Consider the following 14,275-nt stretch of genomic DNA (forward strand, 5'->3'; position numbering starts at 1 on the left):
TTATCAATATTAAAGTAGAGTAAATGTGACCCTTCTATCACCTTTGGAAATCTGGACAAAGTAGGCCAGGCGTCAGTGGGGAAGGAGGGGGCCATTGTTGTGTCACCTCCGAGACGTGTGGAGCAAATTCGGCTCCTATCATTCTGGACAATGTCGGCCAGTAACGTCAATAGGATGGAGTGTTAAACAGCCATTGTTTATATTGAGACCAGAGGCTCACACGGGAGCAAATTCGGCTCCTGTTAATTTACTTGGACGTAGTGTTATGGAAACCAAAGGTACCATCTCCAACACGATGTCTACAATTCAAGTTAAGTCTATCCGAAACCCGTTTATCATTCATTTATGGCCATTAATGTCAGGATATAGGGTGATCCGGTTAGATCGCGAAATCGCCTCAAACTAAAGGTAATTAAGCCAGGTCTTCATGTTCCATGTACTGTATAGTGTTTTCTCTGATATAGCTTGTCATATATAGGATTCTGGCTTCACAGCTAGCGCACTTTTGACAGGTCAAGACGAGGAAGAGTTTGTGCACCAGTTACTGGGTGATGGAAGCTACCTCAAAGAGGATAATTTGGTGTCTACACCCTAGTTATACCTGGTGGACTAACCTGCTGTACTATAAGATAAGGAACCTCTTCAATGTATGTAGTTAATTTTGTAGTTTGATTGGCTGCATATATATATAAACTATTAAACCCCCCCTAATGTGTAGAGGATCGATTTGTGAGATTATGAGATTATTGCAGAAATACAGTCCACTTATCATTATACAAATTGCTATCGAAGTATATAAATTAACGTAAATATAAATTCATATAAATTAAATAAATATAAATCTCACAGGTCGGTTCCCACAGTTTATTCCATTCGCCAGACCATTCCCTCTGCCAATTTGGGTGAGGCAAGTCCCAACCGTGTGGCTTCCGTCTTTTAACAGACAGACACAGAAAGGCAAACAGACAGACAGGTAGGCATTCTTATAGATATTTACCTGGGAATGCGTGACCTGTCGTTCAAGATAAGCAACATGGTATTCATCATGGAAAATGTCCAGTGGGAGCATAGAAGGTCTTGCACCTCTGGAAGGGCGAGACGAGTGACTGCGAGGAGCCTCGTTGCCCAAACCAGCAAGCGGCCCTTGAGGGACCACTCAGCGAAGGCGGCGAGGAAGGCGAGGTCGTCGCTCACCACCACCACCGTCACGCACCACGACACCTGCCGCAGCTGTTGACGTCAACATGGTAGATGTTATGTGGGAGTAACCTGCCCGCATCAGTAGTGGTGTGGGAGTGACCTGCCCCCCCTCAGTAATGGTGTGGGAGTAACCTGCCCGCATCAGTAGTGGTGTGGGAGTGACCTGCCCCCCCTCAGTAATGGTGTGGGAGTGACCTGCCCGCATCAGTAGTGGTGTGGGAGTGACCTGCCCGCCTCAGTAGTGGTGTAAGAGTGACCTGCCCGCCTCAGTAATGATGTGAGAGTGACCTGCCCACCTCAGTAGTGGTGTGAGAGTGACCTGCCCGCCTCAGTAATGATGTGAGAGTAGGCCACCCGCCTCAGTAGTGGTGTGTGAGTGACCTGCCCGCCTCAGTAGTGATGTGAGAGTGACCTGCCCACCTCAGTAGTGATGTGAGAGTGGGCCACCCACCTCAGTTGTAGTGTGAGAGTGACCTGCCCGCCTCAGTAGTGGTGTGAGAGTGACCTGCCCACCTCAGTAGTGATGTGAGAGTGGGCCACCCACCTCAGTAGTGATGTGAGAGTAGGCCACCCGCCTCAGTAGTGGTGTGGGAGTGACCTGCTTGCTTCAGTAGTGATGTGGGAGTAGGCCTCCCTTCTCAGTAGTGATGTGAGAGTAGGCCACCCACCTCAGTAGTGGTGTGAGAGTAGGCCACCCACCTCAGTAGTGGTGTGAGAGTAGGCCACCCACCTCAGTAGTGGTGTGAGAGTAGGCCACCCACCTCAGTAGTGGTGTGAGAGTAGGCCACCCACCTCAGTAGTGGTGTGAGAGTAGGCCACCCACCTCAGTAGTGGTGTGAGAGTAGGCCACCTACCTCAGTAGTGGTGTGAGAGTAGGCCACCCACCTCAGTAGTGGTGTGAGAGTAGGCCACCCACCTCAATAGTGGTGTGAGAGTGACCTGCCCACCTCAGCCGTGATGTGAGAGTGGGCCACCCGCGTCAGTAGTTGTGTGAGAGTGACTTTTAATGAAAACAATTCATAATTCATTTTATATTTCCTGAAAAATAAAACATTTCGGTGCACATACATGTGACATTAATATGTGATAGTGTATTAAATATATAACAGTTGTATTATAATACAACATCAAGTGAGCTTATATTGTACAATATAAGCGGAAAAAAATGGTTGAAAATTACACCATAGATAATGAAAATAATCCTGCGAAAATATATTTTGCGGCAACTCGGGCTGCTTCAATGCTGCGCCTGACCCTCCCGAGACGCGCCATGCTCCAGCGACGATGGTCTGTGACGTCGTCGGCCAAGTTCTCCGCTCATGTACTTCATTGGTAGGTACAGTTAACACACTTTAGTGCGCGCGGCACTCGTGAAAAAAAAAAGCGCCTTGTGCGCGCGGCGTTCTGGGCGCTGAAGCGTAAACACAAAAAAGTGTATAATCTTTTCACGCTCCTAACATCAATTCTCGAGCTACCTTTTTCATTTTGGTATCAATGCGTTGGCAATAAAATTCTCTACAAGATCATATGCATAAAATGTCACCAAAGCATTTGCTATCCCACCACGAAGTAAATAAACACGAAGATGACTCGCCGTGACACCCAAACAGGAAGTAAATGTTCATACTCTTTCGTTTGTTGCCAGCCTCACAGTCATCCTACAGCGCTTATTTTGATATCACTGAACTCGCAATAAAATTCCCCACCCAGACATATGCCTATCAATGTCTAATTATGTTCCGCACGAGTGTGGGAACTGGGCGAAGCGTTAGCCGTGATTTCAGCAGCGACGACACTGTTGTGATGCAGCGCTTTGAAAGTTTGTACTTATTTCACTGTCCTGACATTATTTCTCGAGCTACGTATTTCATTTTTTATGGCAATGTGTTCGCAATAGAAAGTTCTATAAGAACATGGGTAGAATTGGCCAACAGAGCGTCAAATAAATTTGCGGCGAATAAAATCTTACGCGTATTTGTACCCGTGAGCGTAAAGGTTTTTACTTTGCTCATGTTTTTCAAGTTTATACTTGTTTCACACCGTTTTTTTGTTTGTATAGTGTTCGGAATAAAATTCTCTACACAGACATATGCATATAAATGTAGAATCATGATCGCGGCCAACACAAGAGTGTGTGGAGTGGGCGATTACCCTCGTTGTGTCACCAACTCAATAGTCTCTCCTCTAAGTTACAATACATTGCCGTCTTCTTAAATAGGCACTGTGCCTATTAGAAAAAACGAAAATTTAATGGCAAACATATTCATACAAACCCCAAATCGATCGAGAAGTATTTTTATTTTTTATTATTTTATTTTATTTATGCATATACAAGAATGTACATAAGGAATGTGAGGATACAAATATGGTAATTACAGTCTTGTAAAGCCACTAGCACGCGCAGCGTTTCGGGCAGGTCCTTAATCTAAGAAAATTTTAAGGAGGTAAATACTTGCAAAATTATAGTCAAAAAATGATAACAGATTACATGAAATGAAAAAAAAGATGAGAGAAAATTGTAGGTACAGTATATTAAAGCACATAGGTAGCTAAGATTGATTGCAATGACAGCTTGAATGGTAGTTGACAAAAAAATTGGTAGGCATAATACAGCAGAAACAATATAAGATTGGTTGCAATGACAGCTTGAATGGTAGTTGACAAAAATTGGTAGTCACAATACAGCATATGGCTAGCACATAAAAGAAGACAGCAATGAACACAATGATAAGGTTGTTTGAAATTACATAAAAATTAGGAGATTGGGTAACACTAGGTACAGAGCAAATTTAAAGCTCAGTGTAGGAAACTAAGAAGATGAAGTTAGGTACTTTTTGGTTTTGCTTTTAAATAAGGCAAAAGTTTTACAGTTTTTCAATTCACTAGGGAGTGAGTTCCATAAACTAGGTCCCTTAATTTGCATAGAGTGTTTACACAGATTAAGTTTGACCCTGGGGATATCAAAGAGATATTTATTTCTGGTGTGGTGATAATGGGTCCTATTACATCTGTCCAGGGAGAGTTTCAGAGCATGGTTTACATTTAAGAACAGGGTTTTGTAAATGTAGTTGACACAAGAGAATGTGTGGAGGGAGTTAATATTTAGCAAGTTTAGGGATTTAAACAAGGGAGCTGAGTGTTGTCTGAAAGCTGAGTTAGTTATCATTCTGATAGCAGATTTTTGCTGTGTGATGATGGGCTTAAGGTGGTTTGCAGTGGTAGACCCCCATGCACAGATACCATAATTAAGATAGGGGTAAATTAGTGCATAATATAGTGAGAGGAGAGCAGAGTTAGGAACATAATATCTGATTTTGGAGAGTATACCAACTGTCTTAGAGACTTTCTTAGTTATGTGTTGAATGTGGGTGCTGAAGTTGAGTCTCTTGTCTAGGAATAGGCCAAGAAACTTGCCATCATCTTTATTACTGATGTTAATGTTGTCTATCTGTAGCTGAATTGCATTTGATGATTTGCTTCCAAATAAGATGTAGTAAGTCTTTTCGATGTTTAATGTTAGTTTGTTCGTTGACATCCATAAGTGGACTTTTTTTAATTCATTATTCACAACATTATTTAGTGTATGTGGGTTGAGGTTTGAATAGATAAGAGTAGTATCGTCAGCAAACAGTATAGGTTTGAGAATATTAGAGACATTAGGCAGATCGTTTATATATATATTTATGCAGTCTCCGTGGTGTAGTGGTAAGACACTCGCCTGGCGTTCCGCGAGCGCTATGTCATGGGTTCGTATCCTGGCCGGGGAGGATTTACTGGGCGTAATTCCTTAACTGTAGCCTCTGTTTAACGCAACAGTAAAATGTGTACTTGGATGAAAAAACAATTCTTCGCGGCAGGGGATCGTATTCCAGGGACCATAGGATTAAGGACTTGCCCGAAACGCTACGCGTACTAGTGGCTGTACAAGAATGTAACAACTCTTGTATATATCTCAAAAAAAAAAAAAAAATAAGAAATAGAAGAGGTCCTAAGATGCTGCCCTGTGGCACTCCAACGGTAATTGGTAGAGTGGACGAAGTTGTATCATTGATGGTTACATATTGGTGTCTGTCACTAAGATAGGATCGGATGTAGTCAAGGGCAAGGCCTCGGATTCCATAATGCTGGAGTTTAAGTAAGAGGTAGTTGTGATTAACAGTATCAAAGGCTTTTCTTAGGTCAATGAAGAGTCCAATCGGAAACTCATTTTTGTCAAGGGCTGAGTAGATAACGTCAAGGAGACTAATGATTGCATCGTTGGTGCTCTTTTGGGACCGGAAGCCAAACTGGCAGGGGCTGAGTATGTCGAATTTTACGAGGTAGGAATAGAGCTGTTTGTAAATAATTTTTTCAAATATTTTTGATAGAATGGGTAGATTTGATATTGGTCTATAATTGTTTATGTCCGCCGGATTGCCTCCTTTATGGACTGGCGTTACTCTTGCTTTTTTGAGGATATCAGGGAAGGTGTGACACTCTATAGATTTGTTGAACAGTAGTGCTATGGGTGGGGCAAGGGCATGGGAGGCTCTCTTGTACACAATGGACGGAATTTCACTGGTGTTCCCTGCCTTGGTTTTTAGAGAGTGTATGATGGACACAACATCTGCCGGGCTGATTGGTGAAAGGAGAAGAGAGTTTGGATAGCTGCCTGAGAGATATGTGTTAATATGTGTCTGAGTCTGTGGGATTTTACTGGCAAGATTAGCACCAACCGATGAAAAGAAACTATTAAATTCATTTGCCATTTCTAAATCAGTTGACGGTATATCCCCATCCTTGTAGAGTTTTATTTGGTTATGTGAGTGTTGCTTAGTTCCTAGGATACTAGAGATAGTTTTCCAAGTGTTTTTCATGTTGCCTTTTGCTTCATTGAATCTATTCACATAATATGCAAGTTTTGCCTTTCTTATGATACTGGTAAGCATTGATGAGTACCTTTTAGCTACTTCCTTTGAAACTAGGCCAATCCTAACTTTCTTTTCATATTCATGTTTCTTGTTGATTGAGTTGAGAATGCCACTTGTGAGCCATGGATTGTTTAATCTTTTGTCAGTTACTTGCTTGGTAAGAAGGGGACAATGAAGGTTGTAGAGGCTTAGAGTTTTGGAGAGGAAGAGGTTAGCTAATGAATTTATATCATGGGTATTATTGAATTCAGAATCCCAGTTAATATTGTGAAGTGCCTCTGTAAGATTGTCTAAAGCTGATTCACTGTGTAGCCTAAATGAAAGTTTCTTGCTTTTTGGTGGTGTTATGTCCATGTTCGCTATGAGAAAGGTAGGATAGTGGTCAGTTGTTCTGTCGTAGATTATACCAGATACAAGGGGAGCTGTTATGTTTGTCCATATGTGGTCCAAGGTAGTGGCTGATGTTTGAGTGACTCGGGTAGGTTTGGTGATAGTGGGGATTAGCATACAGGAGTTCATGCTGTTAAGGAAATAGTCAACTTGAGAGCAATTTTGTTGACCCAGGTCAATATTAAAGTCTCCTCCCAGAATGATGTGGTTTTTGTTGAGATTGTTGTTTATAATAAGATTCCTTAGGTTGTCTGAGAAAGAAGCTATGTTAGTATTAGGAAATCTATAGATGGCTCCAATAGTCAAAGAGGATTTAAGGGATTTAATTGTAAACTGAGCAAAAGTATATTCACAGTAGTCATCTCTGTCACTAATAACACTGTTGCAGATAAATGTATCTCGGTAATATATAGCTGTGCCACCACCTTTTTTATTAGGCCTACAGTTATGAATGGCTTTATTTACCACGGACCGTAACCCACTTTAACACGGACCGTAAATTTACGTCGTGACGCGACAAGCGCTTATCTAAACCGCCCGTAAATCCAAGTGAAGTTTTCAGAAAAGTGTTTTAAATTAGTTTTTCCTGTGCTCAGGGAACACAAATGAACACTTTTATGAGACGAAAAAATGTGGAATATTTGTTGATTTTGCACCTGACGGTGTTGCAGGCCAAATAGCCCTTAGCAGTTTAAGAGTTGAAAGGGCGAAGATATTAGAGTTTATTATTTTTTTTTTTTGATGCTCGGAAGATGTCTTAGAAAGTTTCTTTGATGAACGAAGGTGACTTAAAGATTACCTTTCATGACTCTGAGAATAACTTTTGATGTCTCTGAGAATAACTTTTGAACGTATGAATTGCATCTTTAAAGTTTTTGTGTCTATCCTTAATGTCTGAACATAACTTTTGGTAGCATAAATAGTTTTTTGTGTTGTATTTGAGTGTGTTATTGGTGTCTTAAAGAGTATCCTTGACTATTTTTCGTACGTAACGATGTATATGTTAGTTATAAAGTGTTGAAAGTTTCTTTTGACTATTTATGGAACGAATGAAGAGACATTTTAGTAGCGAAATGACAAGAAATTACACTTGACTATTTTTTCTTACTTAACAACGCATGATGGTAGTTAAAAAATGGTTGAAAGAAGTTACACATTGTTTTCTGATGAGTGAAGAGCGATTTTAGTTAAGCACAGTGTTGAAAGATCCCTTTGGCTATTTTTTCTCACTCCACGAAAAATAATGGCTGTTAACAAAGTGTTGAAAGATGTTACGCTTGACTATTTTCAGTTGAAAGAAGGGTTATATTAGTTAAGAAATGATGAAATAATGACAAAAGTGACTATTTTCAGTATATTGACGAATAATTTCAGTAAATAAACGAAATAAACGTTAATAAAAGATTGTCTTGGTAAATTTGTTATTGTATAGAGCATAGTTTGTTTTAGAAGAACAGTGTCGGTAAGAGAGATTAAGTTGATAAAAGAAATACATTGACGTTGTTGATTGTAAATAAAACTGGGTGACTGACTTAATAATGAATACTTTGTAGAAATTTATTGGGAGAACTGTAATGCAGTTGATGATATTTGATAAAGACCTAGTTACTGAACGGAAGAAACAATTGATTTTAAGAACATGTAAAAATTTGCAATGAACACAGTGAATATGCAGGTGATTATGAACTGAACATTTTCAGAGAACATAAAAACAGAGAATATATAGAGTATTCGAAGAATGAACAACCAACTTGTGAAGACCATGCTAAGAACATTGAGAACATGACAAAGAACACAGAGAACATTAATGGAATTTGTAGAACATAAAAGAGAATGGGATGAACATGGAGAAACAGGTGAAAAATATGATTTGAACTTGCAGAGAACATGAATAATGAGTATTAAAGATCTACAGAGTATATGCTGTGAACATGGTGAGAACACAAAAAACGGTAAGATTATTTAATAATAGCTACATTTAAATTTTTTGAGGGGAAGTTTGGATGAGATGGGGGAGGGAAGAGATGCGGGGGAAGTAGGGAGTGCTGGGTTAAAGGGTGGGTAGGAAAATATCGAGGAAGGCAGGAGAGAGAAATAAGGATATTTACACAGATGGGGTTAGACTTGTGCTTACTTTGATAAGACAAGGCAAGGCAACATAAGGGATGAGAGTTGTTCTGGAAAACCTAATTAACCAAAATTGATGAATGGTTAATTAGTAATGTGAGAGTGAACTACACACGTCACCAGTAATGTGAGAGTGACCTACCCACGTCAACAGTAATGTGAGAGTGACCTACCCAAGTCAGCAGTTGTGTGAGTGTGACCTACCCACGTCAGCTGTAATGTGAGAGTGAACTACCCATGTCAGCAATAATGTGAGAGTGACCAGCCCACGTCAACAGTAATGTGAGAGTGACCTACACATATCAGCAGTAATATGAGTGACTTACTCACGTCAACAGTAAGGTGAGAGTGACCTACCCACGTCAGCAGTAATGTGAGAGTCACCTACACATCAGCATTAATGTGAGAGTGACCTACCACCGTCAGCAGAAATGTGAGAGTGACCTACCCACATCAGCAGAAATGTGAGAGTGACCTGCCCAAATTAGCAGTAATGTGAGAGTGACCTACCCACATCAGCATAAATGTGAGAGTGACCTGCCCAAATTAGCAGTAATGTGACAGTAACCTAACCACGTCAGCAGCAATGTGAGAGTAACCTAACCTACCCGAGAGACCCGGTCCTTAATCAGGCCTCCACCCCCAGGAAGCAGCCAGTGACAGCTGACTAGCACTCAGGTACCTATTTTACTGCTAGGTAACAGGGGCATAGGGTGAAAGAAACTCTGCCCATTGTTTCTCGCCGGCGCCCGGAATCGAACCCGGGACCACAGGATCACAAGTCCAGTGTGCTGTCCGCTCGGCTTCTGCCTCGGAGCCGTGAGAAGGATTCGAACCTGCGTTCGAGAGCATCCCAGACGCTGCCTTAATCGACTGAGCTACAACATGGGAAGGAGTTGAAACCGAAGTTCTACTGAACTTACTGGATCCTGCAGCCTCTCCGAGGCACAAACCAGGGCTTTACACAACTCCCCCCATGCACTCGAGCTATGTCAATAGGCCATTCTCCCTCTTCGCCCTTACTTCATTACACACAGAAATCCCAATTGCTCATTGAGATTCCTTCATTTGATGCATCACGCTATTGTGATTTCTGTGTGTAATGAGTGACTGCATGGCAGCAGTAATGTGAGCGTGACCTACCCACGTCAGCAGTTATGTGAGCGTGACTTACCCACGTCACCAGTAATGTGAGAGTGTTACGAACCAAAATTCCTCGCCTAAGCACGAAGCCGTGAAGTCCACGCCATCTGTGAGTCCGTTCCCGAAAATCCCACAACATGGACAACGCCATCTAGTGATGACGGGAGATGCCGGCAATAAGTGCTGGATGCCTGTCCTAGCCAGCTCGTGACATAGCCGCTGCTGACCTCTGATGAGGTGGCGTTTAGACAGTGAATGCCATCTATGGAGCGAATAGGTGGACGTTTGTGTCTAAGCTAGTAAGTGATTTTCCTAGTGATCCCATGTAGTGTCCCCAGTACTGATGACGTGTCTGCTTTCAGAGTCAACCTAGGACGGCTGTGAGGTACATTGAATCAGTCTACCCAAGGCAGCCAAGGTCTCTTCACCAGTCTGCTTTGTAAAAGCTGTGAGCCACCCCCGGACGAACTCTGCTGAGTGTGTGATCGCCTGCCTGAGGAGTGGCAGTAAGGGATTTGCCGTATCCGGGGCTGGCTGGTGGAAGAGACCACCCACTGTGGTGCTGACCGAGGAGAGTGACCAGCGAGTCACACGAGGCTCCTGCCTAAGGCTCACAACCCTAGTATTAGTCGTAGAGTGGCCTAACAGCGAGGCTGACTAGTACCTGCCAGCTACAGGCTGGACTGTGGTTGTAGGCCATCACGACGAGGCACCCAGTGGGATTTAAATTTGGCTGGCCTGTGGCCAGGGTAGATTCATCGTGGGTTCTGGGCCACGGAAGAGGAAACCAGGAAAGGCTACCCAGAGTGAGCATCACCAACTGTTCAGTGTCTTCAGAGGAAGTCGAAGATGTATATACTGTGTAGTAATAATTCCATTTTGTGACTTTAATTTACATATGATGGTGGGAAAGGAATATATATATATATAAATTAGTATACTTGTGTATTTAATGTACCTCCCCCGTTGATTTTACTTGCGTTACGGAGCTCACCCCTTGAAAGCCTCTACTAACTTGGGGCCGGACACCCAAAAAACTAATACCATCAGAAAAAAACCCGGTTGTGTCCCAGTAGGGCCGTAACATAATTGGCATCCCCAGTGGGATCCGACCCCTTGTGAAGTACGTTTGACAGGGGTGGTGATGTAGTGCAATCCCCTATGTATAATTCCCCTCTTTGTAATTATTAGGACGTTATATGTCCTGTTCAGTGCAGAGTGATCATGTAACAAACTAGGCTGTTGTAAGAATTATCCAGAGTGGTTTATCGACAAAAGAGAATGGGAAGCTGAGCCGCATGGTGACCTGACCCCCAGGGGAATTCGCGGTGGAAATAACCGACGCTTTGTTCATAGCTGCGTATAATGAATCATCCTATAGTATTCAGTAATTTAGAGAAATTAGCCTTTATTCATTTTGTATTAAAATTGTATTGTATAATAGTACTGGGTACAACATCAAGAGTATTCTAATTATTGAGTTTAAGTCACCATCAGTGACGTCACGAATCAGATCTAACTTTTAAGGCGGAGTGACCGGCGGTCATAGGTCAGCAGGGTTGACATGTCTAGTATTTCTCAAAGTTCAATTAACCATTTTGGGGATCGGGAACAGCTCTGCCGTTAGATGTTTGTAATTTAATTCAGTAAAATAATTCAACCAGTCTGGATCAATTAAGTACAACAGAGGTTAATTGTTATAACTTAAACCTGGCTAGTAACTTGGTAAAACTTTGACTAGGCGGAAGGATACAATGTTCTAGTCTGGGCTAGGCCAGACGAGGACAAATCAGTGTGATCTGCCGAGCAGCTGGGAGAGGTCAAACATCTTACCTCTCCCCAAGACCAGCCCAACATCCTTAGCTGGAAAACATAGAGGTATAGTTGCTATGGTTATGTATAGAAATAGTCTCATTTGCCATTCAGGTCAAGTAGGGAGTGTTAAAGTGATAGGGAGTGAACACATTTAGATTTTGTTTTAGTTTTTCTTTTAATAAATTAAATTTGTTAATATTTTGCAAATCATTATTTCCATGTGTTTTATGTGTAAACTTGTCCTGGTCACGTGATCCACACGAGGTAAAGTTGGATTGGGCGCCGATTCTAACATCGAATCGGAATTATCATTACCGTGTAATTTATTCCACACTCAAGGTCATCGTATATAGTGGGGATCAAGCCCCTAGGTTGATTAATTAGCGTGATCGATCCAGACCTCGATCATTGCTCTTGTATTACTGGTCTGGTGGTGGCAGCGTAGAGGCGACTCTAGGGTTTTGCTCAGAGCTTAGGTCACGTCATACTGGGTGTAGAATCCTAAGTCGGTCAATCGTCTTAGGACCACGTGGCGTGGAGTTGGCTTTGTTAAAAGTTTTGGAGTCCCTTGGTAGAGAATAAAAAGTAAGAATACGGGTAGAGGGAGTAGAAGGTAGAGAAGTAGAGAGAGAAACCCTACCAGTGTTACAATGGTGCACAGCGGTGGTTTCAACAATTTTGTTTGAAATTGTTGAAAGGCTCACGCGTCTAGCCGTTCGAACACGTGCGCGGATGCTAAGGAGACAGCCGCGGGCCAGGATTAGCAGTGCGCCCCACAACAGTGCGTTTGAGTGGGGATTGGCTAATCTTGAGTCATGCGGGCTGATATGATTAAGGTTAGTTAGTAAGATTAGGCTGTTAAAATAGATTTATTGAAAAGGAGACCGCTCCGAGTTGATTGGACTGGGTACCATACTCGACCCATTGCAATTAATTCAGAGGTGTTGGGAGCCGCCATACTCTCAACAGCAGTTCCTTGAGGGCTGTCGGGGGCGGATATATCTGTGGGACGCCAGTAGATAGTCCGAGGGCGTTATTAGACGACCCAAAACGCTAGGAAAAACGTAATCCGTGAAGGGCGTTGCGGCCTCCGAGGGACGGACTAGTAACCTACCTAGCAGCGATTCAACAACTAAGTGATCGCACACTTAGTGGAGGTTGAGTCGTCCCTAGTCATAATTGTTGCTGAAAGCTGCGTGTCGCTCTGTTGGAACCTAGATGGTGTGGCCTCTAGGCTAGGTGTGGTACGGCGAGCCGGTAGGAGCAATTATAAGATTAAGTCGAGTGCATTTTTTAATTAAGTATACTTAAATTTATAAAGTAATTTCCGTTTATTTGCGTTGTTCTAGATTAATTTTTTTTTCCCTTACATTCAATCCCCGGTTAAAAATTTTTTTTATCAAAGTGTTTAGCATTTTCTTGCATATTAGGCTAAGTGCGTACATTTTTTGCTATTCCCTGTTGTATTAGTCTAAGTCAGAGGCGTTGTTGCTAGAGTGTAGTTAATCCTCTGGACTTAGGGCTATGTGTCGGTCACGATAGATAAGTGAAGGAGTTTAAGGGATAGTAAGTTGCGTGTAAATGTTATTTGTCCGTGGAATATTTCTAAGTATTTTGGGATAAGTTTTCGGCTAAGTCGATGTCGGAAAGTCGTTAACTGTAATTAATTTGTATTCGTGGGTCACGTGTATGATCTGGGCGTCATTAGGATTCTCCAGTCGACGCGAGTGATATTTTCTAGTTTTTACCAGTAAGACGGTAGAATTGTGTTTGTAGACTTAGAATTCTGTTTTCAGTAGAAACGTAGGTGGAAAATTTTCTAAGTCCAGCTTGGGCTAGAATCTGACTTTTTGGCGAAAATTCGAATTTTCATGTTTTGTGTATATTCTGGGGTCAGTATTACTCTCTAGGGCGCGCAAGGGACGTAATTCTGTCCGTAAGGCATTAAACAGTGATAATTACATTTTTGCCGAATTTAGTTATTTTTCGAGAAAATCGTGTTGTAATTTTGTCAGAGTCCATTTGAGGTGAAAATCTCTGATTTTGACGAAAATTCGAATTAGTGAGTGTTGAAACCGCCCGATGTGTCAGTATTGTTCTGTATACAACGTCAGTAGTAAATAATAACTTATTTTTATATCTGGAAACGAGAAACCCAAATTTTTGTGAACTAAAGGAGTTTTGTGATATTTGGGGTGATAGAATATTTTTCCCTCGGAGTCAGAAAAATTGGCAGAGTCCAGCAATTGGGTAAAAACGCAGTTTTTGATAAAAATTCAATTTTTAGTAAGCATTTATAGGTCCTGGATGTCTATATTAATCGCTAGAGCGGTTTATTAACGTAAAACTAGTTATTTTCCTTCAGAACAAAAATTTTGATTTTTCAGCGTTTAAGCGAAAAAGCGCGGGACTTAGTTTTTTTTTTCAGCGCAGCTGGTCCCGCTCCATCAGTCATCAGTGGCCACGCTGCTCACTTCAAGCGCGCTTAGTATTCAAGTACAGTAAATATTCTTTATTACTCCATCACGAGTGCTGCGCGTTAGTTGCGTTATCATTTAATTTGTTTTATATAAATTAGATTCTTTAATTTTTTTGTTAACGTAAAGGACTTAGGTTTCAGCAATAGAACTGCGGGATATTTCACGGTCAGACACGAGTGCGGGGCAGACACTCATTCATTGGATTCACTT

At 41.8% G+C, this 14,275-nt stretch overlaps 1 protein-coding gene across 1 annotated transcript in view; it reads right to left on the reverse strand.

Moving 5' to 3' along the window:
• Positions 1-993: 993 nt before the first annotated feature.
• LOC123748074 (uncharacterized) overlaps positions 994-14,275 on the reverse strand; it is a 95,885-nt gene continuing 82,603 nt past the window's right edge. The window contains exon 4 of the mRNA XM_069332694.1: positions 994-1,230. Coding sequence (XP_069188795.1) covers positions 994-1,230 — 237 coding nt within the window. The remainder of the gene's footprint in view (positions 1,231-14,275) is intronic.

Source organism: Procambarus clarkii, chromosome 28 (assembly GCF_040958095.1).
Source record: "Procambarus clarkii isolate CNS0578487 chromosome 28, FALCON_Pclarkii_2.0, whole genome shotgun sequence".
Taxonomy (NCBI): Eukaryota; Metazoa; Arthropoda; class Malacostraca; order Decapoda; family Cambaridae; genus Procambarus; species Procambarus clarkii.